This window comes from Armigeres subalbatus, chromosome 3 (assembly GCF_024139115.2).
Source record: "Armigeres subalbatus isolate Guangzhou_Male chromosome 3, GZ_Asu_2, whole genome shotgun sequence".
NCBI lineage: Eukaryota > Metazoa > Arthropoda > Insecta > Diptera > Culicidae > Armigeres > Armigeres subalbatus.
The window spans coordinates 354,767,252-354,785,444 of record NC_085141.1 but is presented as its reverse complement, the minus strand read 5'-3'; the positions used below and the strand labels follow the sequence as shown (position 1 = coordinate 354,785,444).

At 38.3% G+C, this 18,193-nt stretch overlaps 3 protein-coding genes across 3 annotated transcripts in view; all 3 read left to right on the top strand.

Annotated features, from left to right (window-relative positions):
- LOC134222825 (uncharacterized) overlaps window positions 1-18,193 on the top strand; it is an 88,358-nt gene that overhangs the window by 19,037 nt on the left and 51,128 nt on the right. Inside the window, exons 9-11 of the mRNA XM_062701974.1 lie at window positions 7,440-7,986; window positions 9,920-9,975; window positions 10,024-10,595. Of these exons, the coding sequence (XP_062557958.1) occupies window positions 7,440-7,986; window positions 9,920-9,975; window positions 10,024-10,595 (1,175 nt within the window). The remainder of the gene's footprint in view (window positions 1-7,439; window positions 7,987-9,919; window positions 9,976-10,023; window positions 10,596-18,193) is intronic.
- On the top strand, window positions 7,367-9,387 carry LOC134226123 (histone H1-like). The gene has a single exon (XM_062706696.1). It carries the CDS (start codon window positions 7,424-7,426, stop codon window positions 7,988-7,990), a length of 567 nt encoding a protein of 188 aa, XP_062562680.1. The 5' UTR covers window positions 7,367-7,423; the 3' UTR covers window positions 7,991-9,387.
- On the top strand, window positions 9,923-10,809 carry LOC134226122 (histone H1-like). Its single transcript, XM_062706695.1, has one exon. The coding sequence runs from the start codon at window positions 10,029-10,031 to the stop codon at window positions 10,635-10,637; it is 609 nt and encodes a 202-aa protein (XP_062562679.1). The 5' UTR covers window positions 9,923-10,028; the 3' UTR covers window positions 10,638-10,809.

Genomic DNA, 18,193 nt, shown 5'->3' with positions numbered 1-18,193 from the left:
CTTACGAGTCGAGTCAAGTACAAGACACTGAAGACGGCCTTACTGTTGAGGTCGAAATACGTATCTGTCAGGATACAATTAAGTGGTGGAATTCAATGGGATTGTCTAAACTCGTCTTATGACAGGTGAAGAGTTCGTTGCCTAATTGTTTGCCAAATTAATTAGGATGTTTTGTACAATGGACTCGTAGACTATGCGCAGTTGCTTGGTGCTTTTTGTATCATTATGTTGAATATAATCCGCGTAATCACTAGTCTGGCAAAGTACGCGCGTATGAGAAAAAAAAACTAGCAAAACAAGAATTGCGGAAAAACGATCACACCTATTTTTTGGGGTTCCTAAATTTTCTTCAGCTGTTACTGTGCTAGCCACTCGTTGCCCATTTATTTTCATAAAACTCATGATTTTATACTAAAATAAATATACTTTTAAATGAAAAGCTTTTTTAAAGTTTTCTAAACAAAAAGTTATTTTGTAAAACTTCTAATGTTGTTAAAGTTTTTCAAATCAACAGAGATTCCTGCTGCAGATTATGTGAATCGATATATTTTTATATCTAGTAGGGGAAATGTTCCGATCTCCATCTCACTGTACATATATCCATCTCATAGCTAAACAAAGAAATACGGCACCAAATTCGTTGCTTCTTTTTGTCAACATGCGTGCTCACTGCTGAAAAAAATCACAAAAATAATAAACAAACCAAATTCCTTACCATTGCTTTGTTTTTGATGAGATGGAAATAGGAGCTATGAGATGAATTGGCGAACCGTTCCCCTAAACCAATTGAATAAATTTTATAAAAAAGTTCCTTGAGTTATTTTTCTATATTTCTAAATAAAAATTATAAATATAATAAAAATCTGTGTACTATTACTTTAGCCCGCTAGAGGGATCTTAGCCCCCCTAGGATTTGAAAATTTAGTTAGCAGTGATATCAATTTGTAACATATAACATAATGAATTGCCGGAAAAAGTTTGAAGACAAAAAATGTATCTATTCACTATTCCATATTCACCATATTCGGATATTTTCTTCGGAATTTCTTGACGATTTGTTTCAAAATCCCTCGACGATTTGCTTCGTAATCCTTTGACGATTTAATTCGGAGTCTCTCGGCGTTTTGCCTCAGATCCCTCAATGGTTTGCCTTGGGATCCCTAGACGAATTGCTTCGGAATCATTCGACGACCCGTTTTGGAATACATCGACGGTTCGCTTCGGAATTTCTGGAAGATTTAGTTCGGAGTCTCTCGGCGATTTACTTTGGAATCCCTCGATGATTTTTTTCGAAATCAGTCGATGATTTGCTTCGGAATCCCTCGAAAAGTTTTTTTTTTTGTAAAATTTCTAATGTTTTTCAGTTTCAGTTTTTCAAATCAACAGAGATTCCTGCAGCAGATTATGTGAATCGAAATATTTTTATATTTAGTAAACCAACTGAATAAATTTTATAAAAAAGTTCCTTGAGTTATTTTTTCATATTTCTAAATATAAAAAAAAATTGCTCTGGAATCCCTCAACGATTTGTTTGAATATTCCTGGGGGATGTATCCCTGGAACATTGCTCTCGAAATACCTGGAATTGGAATTCCTGGAGGATTTCCGACGGAATTACTGGAACATTCCCGTCCGAATCCCTGGAACATTCCAGTCGGAATCACTGAAGGATTCTCAACCGAATTACCAAAACCCCCTCCCCCCCCCCTAGACGTCGGTGCTAGTTACGCCAATGGTTATCACGCCAAGCTAGAAAAAAGGAGATTGAGGGTTCGAGTCCCTCCAAGTCACGTGGATTCTTTTTCGCAAATTTCATATCAATTTGTCCATTTCGAAACATATGCTGTGCATATGTTTTCGTAAGGCGGAGTTGCCGAATAATATGCAATTAATTGTAACCGTAGGGCCCTCCTTAGCCGTGCGGTAAGACGCGCGGCTACAAAGCAAGCCATGCTGAGGGTGGCTGGGTTCGATTCCCGGTGCCGGTCTAGACAATTTTGTCAAAATTGTCTCGACTTCCCTGGGCATATAAGTATTATCGTGTTAGCCTCATGATATACGAATGCAAAATGGTAACTTGTCTTAGAAACCTCGCAGTTAATAACTGTGGAAGTGCTTAATGAACACTAAGCTGCGAGGCGTCTCTGTCCCAGTGTGGGGATGTAATGCCAATAAGAAGAAGAAGAAAGAATTTGTAACCGATGACTGTGTTCTTTCTATTTTGGCTTTGCTGCGCAACCATAGAATAAAGAGATGATAGTTGCTCCTTGCTTCAGTATTGACAGTGGTGCCCTTGAAAACGCGAGGTGAACAAACATTGGATTCCGAAAAGTTCGTCTTTAAGCAAATTAGAAGTTGGTCATACGAACTGGAGCGACATGAGCAGTTTTATACTTTTGTACCAACTGTGTTTCAGAACGAATTTCTAATGAAATTCCTTAAAACATTTCCGAGAGAAAAAACACGTAAAAGAACCATCTAAGACGAGTTTAATACTCTCTGTTTAATTCCACCAATTATTTTGATGCCTATCTTTGCAGATACATGTTTCGACCACAAAGATGTCAAAATAATTGGTGGAATTAAATGGAGAGTACTAAACTCGTCTTAGACGGTTGAATGCATTCCACTATAAGGACCTTAAACAATTTTTTCTACGTAAACCACGTAAACTACGTGGACCAGGACTCCGGAAGATTCTGGAACACGTCCAGCTTGTCCAAAAAAAAACCCAAAATGAGTTCCACTGGTCTTGTTTTGCAAAATCATGAAGTTTGACATGTCGCAAGCGAACTTTTATAACTGGTCGAAAATGGCCATTTTCTCCGGTGGACCAGGACTCCGGAAGATTCCGAAACATGTCTAGCTTGTCCAAAAATCCCCAAAATGAGCTCCACCGATCTTGTTTTGCAAAATCATGAAGTTTGATATGTCGCAAGTCAGGTTTTATAACTGATCGAAATTGGCCATTTTCCCCGGATGACCAGGACTCCGGAAGATTCCGGAACATGTCTAGCTTGTCCAAAAACTCCCAAAATGAGTTCCACCGATCTTGTTTTGCAAAATCATGAAGTTTGATATGTCGCAAGCCAGGTTTTATAACTGATCGAAATTGGCCATTTTCCCCGGTGGACCAGGACTCCGGAAGATTCCGGAATATGTCTAGCTTGTCCAAAATCTCCCAAAATGAGTTCCACCGATCTTGTTTAGCAAAATCATAAAGTTTGATATGTCGCAAGCCAGGTTTTATAACTAATCGAAATTGGCCATTTTCCCCGGATGACCAGGACTCCGGAAGATTCCGGAACATGTCCAGCTTGTCCAAAAATCCACAAAATGAGCTCCAACGATCTTGTTTTGCAAAATCATGAAGTTTGATATGTTACAAGCCAGGTTTTATAACTGATCGAAAATGGCCATTTTCCCCGGTGGACCAGGACTCCGGAAGATTCCGAAACATGTCCAGCTTGTCCAAAAACTCCCAAAATGAGTTCCATCGATCTTGTTTTGCAAAATCATGAAGTTTGATATGTCGCAAGAAAAGCTTTATAACTGATCAAAATTGGCCATTTTCCCCGGTGGACCAGGACTCCGGAAGATTCCGGAACATGTCCAGCTTGTCCAAAAACTCCCAAAATGAGTTCCACCGATCTTGTTTTGCAAAATCAAGTTTGATATGTCGCAAGCCAAGTTTTATAACTGATCGAAATTGGCCATTTTCCCCGGTGGACCAGGACACCGGAAGATTCCGGAACATGTCCAGCTTGTCCAAAAATCCCCAAAATGAGCTCCATCGATCTTGTTTTGCAAAATCATGAAGTTTGATATGTCGCAAGCCAGGTTTTCTAACTGATCGAAAATGGCCATTTTCCCCGGTTGACCAGGACTCCGGAAGATTCCGGAACATGTCCAGTTTGTCCCAAAACTCCCAAAATGAGTTCCACCGATCTTGTTTTGCAAAATCATGGAGTTTGACATGTCGCACGTTGACTTATAGAAGTGTTAAATAAGTGTTCCCACGGCTGCCAAAAAACCTACCCCAGTACACCCCGGAATATTTCCGGAACCAAGTGGCCAATCCAAAATATTATCCCATTTCCAGAAACTAGAGATCTGAGCAATTGTTTTGAGGGGTTGATTGTCATAATCGGTTGAGAAATTCGGAAGTTATGATTTTTTAAGTGATTATATGAAATGGTGAATCGTACGTTCAGAGAATAAGGGTTAACCCTTTCCTTCCCATGGTAGCTGTAGAGCTCCATCAAATTTTGCACCTTCCTACATTCATCGAATTATTTCAACTACAAAAAGCAGTATTTGGCACAACTTTATGGTTTCATTAGACTGCAAATATAATCAATTTTGAGTAAAAATAGTGAAACTATTGAAAACAATCAAGTAACTATTGACTTACAATCAAAAACTTTTTTTTTCGTTTTCCACTAATTTTAGTTATGCCAAATATCTTTTGTTCTAGCATTTTTTCCATACATTATTCCTTCCTATTGAAATCTTTGAAAAAAGTCGTGGGAAAGAGAGGGTTAAACATTTTTTTCTACGTAAAATAATTTACAAAGGAATCGTCAAATGATTTTCTGAAGGAATATTCTAACGAAGTTCTGAAGGAATTCCCGAATAAATTCTCAAACAAATGTCAGGAACAATTCTAAAGTTCACCTAAGGAAAATACCGAATTGAAATCGATCGAATTCCAAAGTATTTTACGAAGCAGACCCTAAAGGAATTTCTGATTAAATTTCTGGAGGAAATTCTGAAGGAATTCCTGAGGGAAATTACAAAGCAATTCCTAGAATGCACTCTTTGAAAGAATTTCCGCAGGATTTTCCGAAGGAATTCCTGTAGGAATTTTCGAAGGAATACCTGGAGGAATTTTTTATTGAAGCAATTTCTGGACGAACTTGCAAAAGAATTCTTGGAGGCATTTTCTTAAAAAAAAAATAAAGTAATTTATGAGCCAGGGGTTGCGAGACGGCAACATCCTAGTGGGGAAAGTTATGCTGCCAATAAAAAGAAAAAGAAGACGAGAAAACGTGTTTCACAATATTCACTTGTTTGAATTCATTATTTTGCTGCAAAAATCTGTATATGGCACGTTTATTTTTACCTGGAAATTAATGTAAAACACCTGGAAAAAACCAAGAAAAATCAGGGAATATCGTTTTTACAGATGAGTAGACACCAAATAATATCTTGTTTAGTATTTCTTCAAAAAAATAGCCATTCTGTAGAACTAAATGCCATTCTGAAAAAAAAATATTTTGCTTTGATCATATTGAAAATGTTCAAAAAATATGAACCAAATAGCCCGCCAGCAAGTGGTCAATCTGAAAATTGGCCCGTGGTTCGAAAAGGTTGGGCAGGTCTGCACTATCCAACTGAGACTATAAGTTCTTTCAAATCAATGACCAAGCCAAATTTAGATATTTCTAGATCTGGTTGGGTCCGACAGCGATTTCAAACATCAATCAGCCCACCTTAGAGCTGGGTTCCATTGACCCATCAACCAACCCAGTTCAAAATAGGATATTTTTTCGACAAGGTCCGATAGCGATTCTGCCCATCGACCGTCTCACTCCAGGGTGGGATTTTTATACCCATCTAGATCTAGTAAAAGCATGGGTTTTGGAGAAATAATCATCTTTTTTGCATATGTTTTATTGGATTTTCTAGAAATTTTATGGATATTTAGCTTTAATCATATTCAAACAAGTCATTTTTCATGCTCGCTAAGCACAAAATTTCAAAAATTATTGAATTGTAAAATTTACGCCTTTTTTCATGGTAGTAATTGAGAAAATAAAACGTACCTAGTTTTATTTTGCTAACAACCGTGCGTTGCGGGCATCAAGTTGTAGTTCAATTTTAACAGCTATAAAATTTATAACATCAAGCAGTCCAAACTAAAACTGCAACTTCAGCATTGCAACTGGCCTATGCTATAAAAAATTTATGAAAATATGAATATTTAAAGAAGTTTTGTATTCAAAGAAATCCAAAACCGCATTAAAAGCAAAGCACTGGTAATTTTATGACTTTCTTATTTCCTCGTGCACCTGAAATTTTTATTTTGTAATATTTACCCGAGCCTTCTATCGAATCACTTTTGATATATTCTCAATTAATAAAGAACTAATTTGGTGAGGAACACATGGTGGTTTGGTGCAAATTGATTAACTGACTGAAAAGATAATCTCTTTTTCACTCAATGTGTTGTACTTTTTACAACGGTTCGAGTCCCGGAAGGATAAATAAATCTGGTCTAACAGCAGCATCCAAATTCAATTTAATCAGAATTCCAAATTGGAAGAATGCAAGTTGGAAAAATGGAATCTAACTGCACATAGAAATTTAAGAAAGACCATGCATGCACTCTATAGAGGAGACTGAAGCAAAAGCCGCTGCTTGCAGCTATTCTCTATTCCTTTGTTCGATGGATTCTATCATCGAAATAGAGTGTAGCAATGGAAAACTACGGATGCTAATTGCGTAGATGCTAATTGATGTGGATTTTTGGACCGTAAATCTATCTCAGCATATGTACAATACTTGATTAACGGATGCTCACATGGTTAACAGATGTGATGAAAATTAATTGAAATGATTATGACATGATTATGATTCCAATGATGTTTAAGATATCCGTTACTCGGCAGCAATTTTCATAACCATTCACAAAGGACTGTCTGATGCGCAATTTGACTATTCCATTCGTAAATAACATGATTATTTTATTACACCTTGGATGACTATAAAGATGTCTATTTTTGCTTAAAATCTTTGTAAAATTTGTATATTCTTCTAACTATTTGATTACAACTATTAGCTAACAAGCTCAATAAATTTACAACGCAATTCAACTATTTCGAATGCTGAAGCTATCAACATGGGTGTGTTTCAAACGAAATATCTCTATCACCCTCATTTAAAATTCTGATTGATTTGTTTTATAAGTGCTATGAAATGTTTGCGCACCACTCTAGATCACAATCAATTTCAAAAATATATCGGTTTTTGAATAATTTATTGTTAAATACTAACCATCAAGAATAGAGTTATTGATGAGTGATTATAAACTCATTTAAATTAGAGTAGTAGTTATATTGGAATTGCTTTTGTATGATTGAGAACATATATAAACATTCCTTTTTGCAAAACTGAGCAAAATTATGTTTGTTTTGTTAGTTTAATGTCATAAATTGCAATTGGAAAAGAATCCTATCAGAAACCGTCGAAATGGTTTCCATGCGGACGAGGTTCACAAATTGGCGCGCGCTTCCCTAACACGGATATCACAATCATGCAAGAAACCCTCTTCGACACGTGTACGATACAAGTGTTTGCTATATCAAAGTGATTTTACTCGGATAAACCAAACCAAAACAAACGGTGAAAAACAATCATCATGGCTGATGTTGCAGTTGCTCCGAAGAAGGCCAAGGCCGCTGCTTCCAAGGGTGCTAAGAAGGCAAAGAAACCCTCCACCCATCCACCAGTCAATGACATGGTGCTGGCTGCTCTCGCAACGCTCAAGGAACGCAACGGAACTTCGCTGCAGGCTGTGAAGAAGTACATCGGTGCAAACTACAAGTGCGATGTGGCAAAATTGTCTCCGTTCATTAAGAAGTCGCTGAAGAACGGAGTCGCCAAGGGTGCACTGGTTCAGACCAAGGGCACCGGTGCGGCCGGATCGTTCAAGCTAAAGTTGAAACCGAAAGCCAAGGCTTCTGGCGAGAAGGCTAAGAAGAAGGTGGTCAAGAAACCGGCCAAAAAGTTGACCGCTGGAGTGGCCAAGCCAAAGAAGGCAACGGGCGTCAAGAAGGTCAAGCCTGCTTCGGCTGGGGGTGCTAAGAAGAAGGCAACCGGTTCGAAGCAAAAGACCACCAAGCCCTCGAAGAGCGCTGCCAAGAAGCCAAAGACCCCAAAACCAAAGAAAGCTACCGGAGCAGCGAAGAAGGTTGCCAAGAAGTAAGGTGGATTTCGGCGTTTTTGTGTCTCGGGGGTTTGCCGAAAAATGGGTAAGGGTTTTGCTGTATTTTTTTTTTTGATAACAATCAGTCCTTTTCAGGGCTACCAAAACGAGTTATGAGAAAGAGTTAACAAAATTTTCTGAGGTGGGTGGGTTTTGGTTAAAGCAAATAAATATATTTGAAATAAATGAAAGAAAATCCTTGGAGTGAGAAGACAGAGTTACTGATCGGGAACATCATCTCATAGTTCGCATTTTCATCCCAACAAAAGGTCAAAAGAATGGCAATCAATTGTAGGTTTCTAATTTTTGTGACTTTCGACAGTGAGTACGCATGGAAAAATAACCATAGAAAATTATGCTTTATTTTTTTGTATCTATTCGAGATGAGATTAATTTGCTACAGTGAGATGGCAACTGGAAATGTTATGCATATTTTCTTTGTCACTTTGGTAGGTTACAATTTGTACTGATACTGACATGAGCATTCGTTGTATTCCTAAATGAATTTTTCGTTTTTATTGCCCCAACTAGAACAAACCAAAAATTCCTCGTACCTTGGTAGATTCATTTTCAGTTAAATGTTTTTTTTAGAATTATTTTAATTCGTCATTTATGAGAATTAATGACGATTTTAATTACGATTATTATCGTTCCTGGGCTCACCTGAGACACACATTCCACTCATATGGTGCGCGACAAACATGCTTTTTCGATTGAATTGAAATTTTACACCGAATACACGAGGGTTTGGATTGCCTATCTTGCTTTCAGTCGAAAGCTGTATTCAACTATTTTTTCTAAGAAAATTATTTAGCTTTTTTTAGTGGAATGTTTTCACTGTCATAAGACGAATTTAGCACAATTCCATTTAATTCCACCACCTCGTAATACTTTTACTCGACCTCAACTGTAAGGTCGTCTTCAGTGTCTCGTACCTGACTCGACTATTTTTTTCTGTTGATATTGTGTTGAGTCCTGTGTTAGAATGTGTGGTAGGTAATTGGCATGGACAATGCATTGCCTATTTTATGAATTTGCATTTTGGAGTTTGAACGAAATCGCGGTTTTTTTTTTCGAGAGTCCGTGCTTGCATATTTTTTTTCTGGTTTGATATATTTTGAATCTAATTGAACACATTTTTTCATACCAACTGTTTTTTTTTAATGCAAGGACATTTTGCCACTAATATTTTCGCGCTAAGGCATTGCAACCTACATTACTACCAATTCTTCAAAGGTTTGGAACTGTTTATTGTGTGATTCATTCTGCCTTATAAAGTGTTAAAGCAAATCAGATTCAATTTATTGTTATGCTTTGATAGAACAAACCATCGTTCCATATTTCGATTAAAATCTGCAAAAAAAAAACTGAAAATAAAAGCTTCAGATAAATTCTAATTAGAATCGAGAATCAGAATATTCCTGGTAGGCATCCGACGAACCCATCTAAAACAACAATTTCCACAAAGCATTATATTTGGTAGATTAGTTTTACCATTGTTGTATTTTTAACATTGCTATCATAAAAAACTGTTGTTGGCTCTTATAATGTCACTTAGAAAACTAATTAATCCCATTTCAGTTTCAAAATATTGTTATCGAGTGAAAATTGAACGGAGACCTCATACACCAATCGAAATCAATTTTCGAGGTGTTCGTTGATTGCTTTGCTTGCCAAACGGTTTTTCCCTTTGAAGCAATGCATACATAGCTTTGGTTAAATCTTATTAGAATGGGTCCAGATCCAAATATTTTCATATAATTATTTGAATTAATCACAAGCAAACATAGTTTGTGTAATATTAAGTTTTTCAACAATACAAATTCACTTTTTTACAAAAATTTATCCAAAAATTCCATGCTTTTGATTGCATTGAAACAAATCAATTTCCCTAACACAGACATCAGATTTTGGTATCGCACCCCTTAGCATCTTTCGCCAGTTCGATGATAGACATTACACTGATAGCATCGTATCAATCATTAGTAAGCCTGCGTTTGTCTGAGTGAGTTAGACCAACAACTAATAAACAGCAAACATGGCCGCCGAAGAGGAAAAACAAAGCGAAGCCACCGACGGAGAGCAGGAGGAGGCCGCGAAGGAATCCCCCAGCAAGGAAAAGAAACCGAAAAAAGCCCGCAAAACCAAGGAAAAAACCGATGAATCGTCCGACGGGAAGGAAAAGCCAAAAAAGACCTACCCTCGGAACATGGACAATCCGTCCATCCACGATATGGTCATCGAAGCATTGGACGTACTGGAAGAACGCAAGGGCGTTACGCTGATTGCCATCAAGCGCTACCTGGAGGACAACTACAAAGTCGACACAGTCAAACAGGCGGCCCACATTCGCAAAATTATCACCAAGTGCGTAGACGATGGCGATATCATTCGGACGCGCGGTGCCGGTTGCAGTGGACGCTTCAAAGTGAAACACACCAAACCATCGGTGATCAAGAAGCGACGCGCGCCGGAAGACTACCAGGAACTGCCCAATCCACCAAAGTCAAAGCCGCGTCCGAAGCCAGCAAAGAAGAAGGAAACGACAACAACCAGTACAACTCCCAAAAAGGGCGCCATCGCCGCCAAGAAAACTCCATCAAAAGTAACGCCGAAGAAAAAGGGACGCCTCGGAAGAAAAAAATAAACCGTTGTTCGATTCAGGCATTTCCGATCAAGTGGGGGTCAACATATTCCGAGAGGACTGAACGGCAACAGCAGCAGCAATCATGTGGCAGCTATTGCACTTTTTCAAGCATAAACTACGACGCTTTTGGCATTCCGGAAGCGTCTAACAACGTTCCAAAATCAGTCCTTGTCAGGACTACAGCAAACGATGCAGGAAAGAGTTAAAGAAAATGATTTTCTAGTTGGAGTTGGTGTGGGAGCAATAAAGTTGTTTACATTTTCAGATTCGTATAGTTTGAAGGAAAGCTCGATAGATGGCAGTCAACGAAAGCTCATCGCGCGGTCTAGAAAGCTTTCGTTGTAGATTATTTATATTAGGTCAACTGGGGTGTGAGCAGATTACGTTGGGGAAGATGTCGATTTTATTGCGTAGAATAATTGAAAAAGCATCCATGAAATTTTGCCATTCAAATCATGATAGGTAAATACGGACACTAACTGGTTAAAATCATTCATGTTGCGAATTTTTATCTAATTATTTTGTTAATGCTGAGACGGAAATGTCCCAGTGGAGGACGAAGAAATAGTTCCAAACAAAAACATAAGTCGATAAAGAAGAAAACAAATGATTGTAAACTACACCGGAGTATAAAATAGAAATAAGTTGGAAACATGGCCTGCGATGCCGATCCAGCTAGGTGAGTGTGTGCGCAAAAGAAAAGTATCATCCAAGCAGGAAGAGAAAGAAAAAGTATGTTACGAAACCAATTGAGGAAGCGTGCCTCCACACGCTCCAAAATGATTCTAAAAGGCCATAAAACCGATTTCTCCATCGTCGTGCGGAAGTTAGAGTGGTGGAGCAAAGTAAAACAAACTCGCTGGTTTCCCCAGCAGTGTTCCTTTCATGTTTTTAAAATTTTCAAATAAATGAAATAATTATATTGCTGCAAGAAAGGCGCCTTAATTGCAAAGTGGTTTTATCCGTAGATAAAATGATGCATTCGTACACCAAGACAATAATTGAAAAATATTTGAATCTTGTGATTCATTCGTGGTTAAAATCTGCAGAAAATAGAACTGAGCGTTATACCAGTTTTAGGTTTTCTACAGTTGACTGGAAATGAATCTAGAACAGCTGCTGGGAAAATGAATGTTTGAGATTCATATTCAAAATGACAGCCCCAAACAATTTGAATCACTGCTGATTTCACTCTAATGCAAGTTAATTTAAAACAGTAATACGGGGACAATATTTAACTTCACTATAGTCAAAGGTGGTGTCACATGGGTGGATTTTAAACATACCTTTAGACCTTATTGGGCATGGCTCGTCATCTGATCTGTGATGCACAGAAACTACAACATTCCCCACCACGAAGAGTCCACTTCCAGATCAAACCAAGGGAGCTTCGTTCTCCCATAGATTAGTGGCATATTGGTTGTTGCGAAACGATCTGGGTCTTTCATTTGTCCAGTGCTTACAGCTGTTGATCACATACCACCTAAATACGACCAAAATTCAATCATCCCTGGAGGTCGCTCGTGCCGATAATACAATGCAAGCTTTCTGACTTTTATGTTCTGTATAACCCCTTGCTGAAGTGGTCATTCAGATCGTCCAATGTTGGGATCATGGATCAGTAGGGGAAGGTGGGTAGACTTGATCCCCGGGGAGACTTGATCACCCCCTGTTTTATCGAGAACTAAAGTAGTTTTGTTCTAGCGTATTTTTTAGTATAGATTCTCTAGACAAATGACCTTTATGTGGTGAGTTATTCTTTGGATAGACAACCTTGTTTATTCTGCAGGGCGGTTTGTATGTTTTGAACTTCCTAAAGATTTTTTAATTGGCCACGCAAAATTTGAACAACTTTTCATAACAATGACCAAAGTCTTTCATTTTTTCACAGCAACAAGCCATAAATATGCTTATTGATCTGTACTGATGAAAATGACAACATTCCATCAAAGTTTTGAGATATTAGGATTTGAAGTTATTGCCTCAATATGGGGACACTTGATCCCCCATACAAAAATTTGGCGAAAAAAATAAAAAAAATATAAATCTGTTCTTAGGCTTCTAATTTTTTGTAGATTTGACAGATTTGATGAAGGGTTGGCAGGAAAAGTTAGAAAAAAATAGAAAGGGGATCAAGTCTCCCCAAATTTTAAAATAGCATGTGCTGTCGAATTCAATATCCAATACGATACGGAAAAAGTTCTGAATTACATGTTCGGAAGCTTATCTCAATTTTTTTAATATTTTCCAAAAATGTACCTATCATATAGTTCGGAACTTTTTCCGTATCATACTTCAATCAGATTTTAATTACAATTTGTCTAGAATTTATAATAAGCATTTTAAAATGATCTTCCTATGCTGTGCTGTAGGATCTGTCAAAGTTAACACCGTCGTGTGTCTTCTTATTTTTACTTGGATTCGTCTATTAAAATTAGTTTCATGTTCAGAAATATACGAAATACAAATTTACTATCGAGAACTTGCACTAGTTTTTCAAAACTTGTATTGATGTTAGCAAATATGACAGATACTGGATCTAATTAATGGCTACCAAGATATCCTACTTCGGATTAAGTTCACGCCATAGGTCGAATTTGATTCTCCCTAATCTAATCCAAATCCAATCTATTTGAAATCCAATGTAATCCAAATACTATTTGAATCAAATTCGAATCAATTTCAAATCCAATTGAATGTAAATCCAATCTAATCCAAATCTAATCTTATTCAAATTCAATCTAATTCAAAACCAGTGTAATCCAAATCCAATCTTATCCAAGTCCAGTCTATTTCAAATCTAATCTTTTCCGAATCCAATCTAATAAAAATCCAACTTCATCCAAATCAAAATAATAAAAATGAACATCCATCGTACCTAATCGAATTTCTTCCAATCCAAAATATTCCAATCTATCCAAATCCATTCAAATTCAAATCCAATCGAATTGAAATTCAATCTAACTTGTCATAAGACGAGTTAATACAATCCCATTGAATTTCAACACTTAATTGTATCTTGACAGATACGTATTTCGATCTCAACAGTAAGGCCGTCTTCAGTGTCTCGTACTTGACTCGACTCGCTCAAAAATAATTTTCTTATTCAATCTAATGCAAATCGATTTTAATCCAATTCACACCTGATGATAATCCTAAACAATTCAAATCGAATCCAATCTAATCTAAATCCGATATCTATTTCAAACTCAATGTAACCAAAATTCAATCTTATTCAAATCAAATCTTATCCAAATCCAAATATTATATAATCCAAACCCAATTGAATCAATATTCAATCTATTTCAAATCCAATCGAATCCAAAACCGATTTAATTCAAATCCAATTTAATCCAAATACAATGTAATCCAAATCCAATCTATTTCAAATACAGTCTAATACAAATCCAATTTAATCAAAGTCAAATCTGATCAAAATAGAAAAATGCACGTCCTACCTAATTCAATTTTTCCTAATCCAAAATAATCCAAATACAATCTATCCAAATCTATTGAAATTCAAATCGAATCGAATTGGAATTCAATCTAATGTAAATCAATTTTAATCCGATCAAACCTGATGCTAATCCAAAACAACTCAAATCCATTTCAATCCAAATAATCTAATATAAATCAAATCTAATCCAAATCCAATCTATTTCAAACCCAATTTGATCTAATTCTAATCAAATCCAAAATCCATCTAATTCAAATCCAATGTAATCCGAATCCGATCTTATCCAAATCCAAGTCCAATCTGATCAAAATCGAAAAAAATGCAAATCCTACCTAATCCATTTCTTTCCAATTCCAAAATAATCCAAATCCATTCTAATTCAAATCCAGTGGCGTCGCATAACCTCACTTGTTACCTGTGCACGATACAAACAATGAAAATTTGGATATTTCTACAGCCCAAATGGAAAATAAAATTATCAGAGTCGTTTAAACTAATCGAAATCTAGTTATTCTATACATTTTCGCACGAAAATTCCTTAAATTTAAGTCTAGTGCACAGGTAGATTGAGGTTAGGGAAACGCCACTGTTCAAATCGAATCGAATTGAAATCCAAACTAACGCAAAGCGATTTTAAACCAAATCAAACCTAATGCTTCCCAACAAAAACCAACCTAAGCCAAATCCCATCTAATCCAAATACGATATCTAATCCAAATCCAATTTAACGCAAGTTCAATCTGATCAAGAGCGAAAATAATGCACGCCCCACCTAATTCATTTTTTTTTCAATCCAAAATAATCCAAATCGAAAGTATCCGAATTCATTCAAATTCAAATCGAATCGAATTGAAATCTAATCTATTGCAAATCGAATTTAATCCAAATCAAATCTGATGCTAATCTAAAACAACCCAAATCCAATCTAATCAAAATCCATTCTAATTCAAAATGTCATCATCCCGCTCATTGAATTGTGGACTTCGCAGTCATCGTTATCAAACGGATTAGCCCATCTGCGCGATTTTACTCACCGAGAGAAGATTCACCATCAATTATCAGGAGTCAGTTGCACGCCGGCCTGAAATTTGCCGAGGGCTTGAGGGCGCTGAACGTTCAGGGCGACTAGAAGCGGTTGGCTCAGGATCGAGTCTATGTGTACCATCTTTTTTTAGAGATTCATATTTATATTTAAGTGTAGAGCACTCAAGGCAGGTGGTTGCTATGTTTATGAAATCGTAACTATTCTCGAGGCACGGCAAATTCTGGGTAAAGCGTACCATTGGTACTTCGCGTACCTGAAGGAATAAAATAGACCCCATTTCGCGGTCCTTAGCCTCTTATATCCCTACCTCCTCGCGGCGCTGGCAGGTATACGAGCCACCTTAGGGAAGATCGGGAAATCAACCCCACTGGGAACTATGGTCGTATGCTATGGTCGGAGCAAATCACACAACAACGTCTGTTCTTCATGTTAGAGGCGGCTGATCATCGTCCGAGTTGCAGCGAGGGACTCTAAACAAAACTGTGCTTCAATGCGATGTAGGTAGCGAAGATTTTTTTTACTATTCGTTTATTTATTAAGGCTCAGGCGTTTTCTAAAAACTTTACGGCGCCAAATACAATTTAAATAATACAAAGTGATTAATTTAACATTCAGGAAAAAAACATCCTGTCAATCATTTTTAGGTCTTTTGAGAGCTCTTTCTCGGAGGGGCTCGCTCGGTGGATCCAGATGAAGCAAATTGTGCCCGACGTTGGCTTGCCTCTAGCTTCCGTGTTTTTTTCCTTCATTACTACCTTGAAGTCGTTGACCAACTGCGAACAGTTTGCAATCCCGAACGTCCTTTCAATGTACTCGTCGTCAATATCCGGTCTCTGCTTCTCCTTCACTTCCTGCATCTGACTTTCTTCTTCTTCTTGATGGTCTCCAATAGTTACTTCCTCTAGTTCAAAGATTCCGTCTTCCGTTACTTCCGTTACTTTCGCTTCTTTTACAATTTCCGACGTTTTCTCTGGTGGAATGATGAATCCGTGTTGTGGGTTCCGATTTTTCCTCGAAGGGCAAGTGTTTTGACGATGTCCTGTAGCTTGACATAGAAAGCACGTGTTCCTCAAACCGTCATGAAAAACTTTTACTTTTCGGAAGTTGACTTCAATTGACGGAGGAATTTCCTTCTCAATTTCCATATACACACCCCTAACACCAGTGTACACATGGTCCAAACCCGGGTTAGGAGGAAGCTTTTCACGAATTGTACGTTGAAATTTTTCGAACTGATTGAGAACCACTGTCAGTTCGTTGTCTGTCATCTCCGGTCATACTCGAACGTAACGAGAATTGCGGCCCGCTTCCATCATGCACACATCCACAGTTTTACCATTAGCGTATTAAAACTTCCTTGGTTCCGCATTTCTTCGAAGCGATTCTATCATAGCTGCCTCGGAAATAAATTTGATGAAAATCTTCTATTTCAAATGCGTAGATTTGAAGAGAAAGTTTCTTTTGCCCTGTCATTGGTACGAAAGCCTTCATTCCGCTACCAACGATAATGGTCTGCGACTTGTAACCTTTACTGCTGCTAGAGGGATGGCAATCAGTAGTACCTACTTCGCACGTTAGAATATCCGCAAACACACCTGGCAATATCCGAGTGGAGGCACTCCCCAAGTAACCAAAAGTTCCTTTAACCATACAATCATCGCTTAATCAGCTCAGAGAAGCTGATTAAGCGAAAAACGTACTTTAAACGGAACTTTTGTTTACTTGGGTTGCTCACAGGTAGACCACGTGCTGATCGACGGACGACATTTCTCGGATGTTATAGATGTAAGGCCCCCCAGAGGTCCATACATTGACTCGGCTCGGATCACTGCAAAAAATCGCCCAGCGTCACGACTTCACGAAACAACGGAACGATGCGTTTCAATATCCAAAACTTGTCAGTCGAAGGAGTTGCTGAACAGTACCACCAGAAGCTGGACGAGCGGATAGCAGATGCCACCGGATCTGGCGACGTCAACAGAATGTGGGAAAATATCCACGAAGCTGTGACTACAACAGCGCAGGAAGTATTAGGCACTGCACAGCGACGCCAACGAAATGGTTGGTTTGATGAGGAGTGCCAGCGAGTGACGGACGAGAAAAATGTTGCAAGGAGTCGAATACTAGTGGCTCGTATTCGTAACAAATCCACCGCACGAAGAGAGTGTGATAGCTGAAGCGCAGGAGAACATGTATAGAAACGATATGCGGAGGTTTTACGCAACTGTCAATGGCGCGCGGCATAAGACTGTGCTAGTGCCCGCCATGTGCAATGACCGAGAGGGGAATTTGCTGACAGACAAGACTATGGTGGCAGCCAGGTGGAAGGAGCACTTCGAATATTTGTTGTACGGTGGAAATGAAGGTGTATTAAGGAGCAGGATGGACATAGTCAACGACGGTCAAGCTGTGGAACCACCAACGCTGGACGAGGTGAAGAAGGTTCTAAACGAGCTGAAAAACAGTAAAGCTGGGAAGGATGCGGTCGAGCTTCTCAAACACGGAAGTGAGCAGCTGCTTCAATCAATCCACCACATTATCAGGAAAATATGGGGGTATGAAGAAATGCCTGCCGGCTGGTTGGATGGCTTCATATGGCCAATCTATAAGAAAGGGGCAAAGGGCACAGACTAGAGTGTGCCAATTACAGAGGGATCACCCTTCTGAACTCTGCGTACTGAGGCGCTTGAGGAGTCCTTCGTCGGCGAATACCTACGAAACGAAATTTGCTCTATACAAAACTCTGATTCTACCAGTGGCTCTTTATGGACATGAAGCATGGACATTAAAAGAGGCGGACCGGAGAGCTTTCGGGCTTTTCGAGCGAAAAGTGCTGCGTACAATACTCGGAGGAAAACTATAAAATGGTGTGTGGCGCAGACGCATGAATCATGATACAATGAAGAAAATATTGTGAATCGTATAAAATACGACATACTTCAGTGGCCTGGTCACTTAGTGCCAAAGTGTCTTAGGTGTTAGGTGCATAGGTGTGCTGTAGCCAACCAGTTATCCAGGTAGGTAACTATGCTCATGCTCCACACATAACTAGTT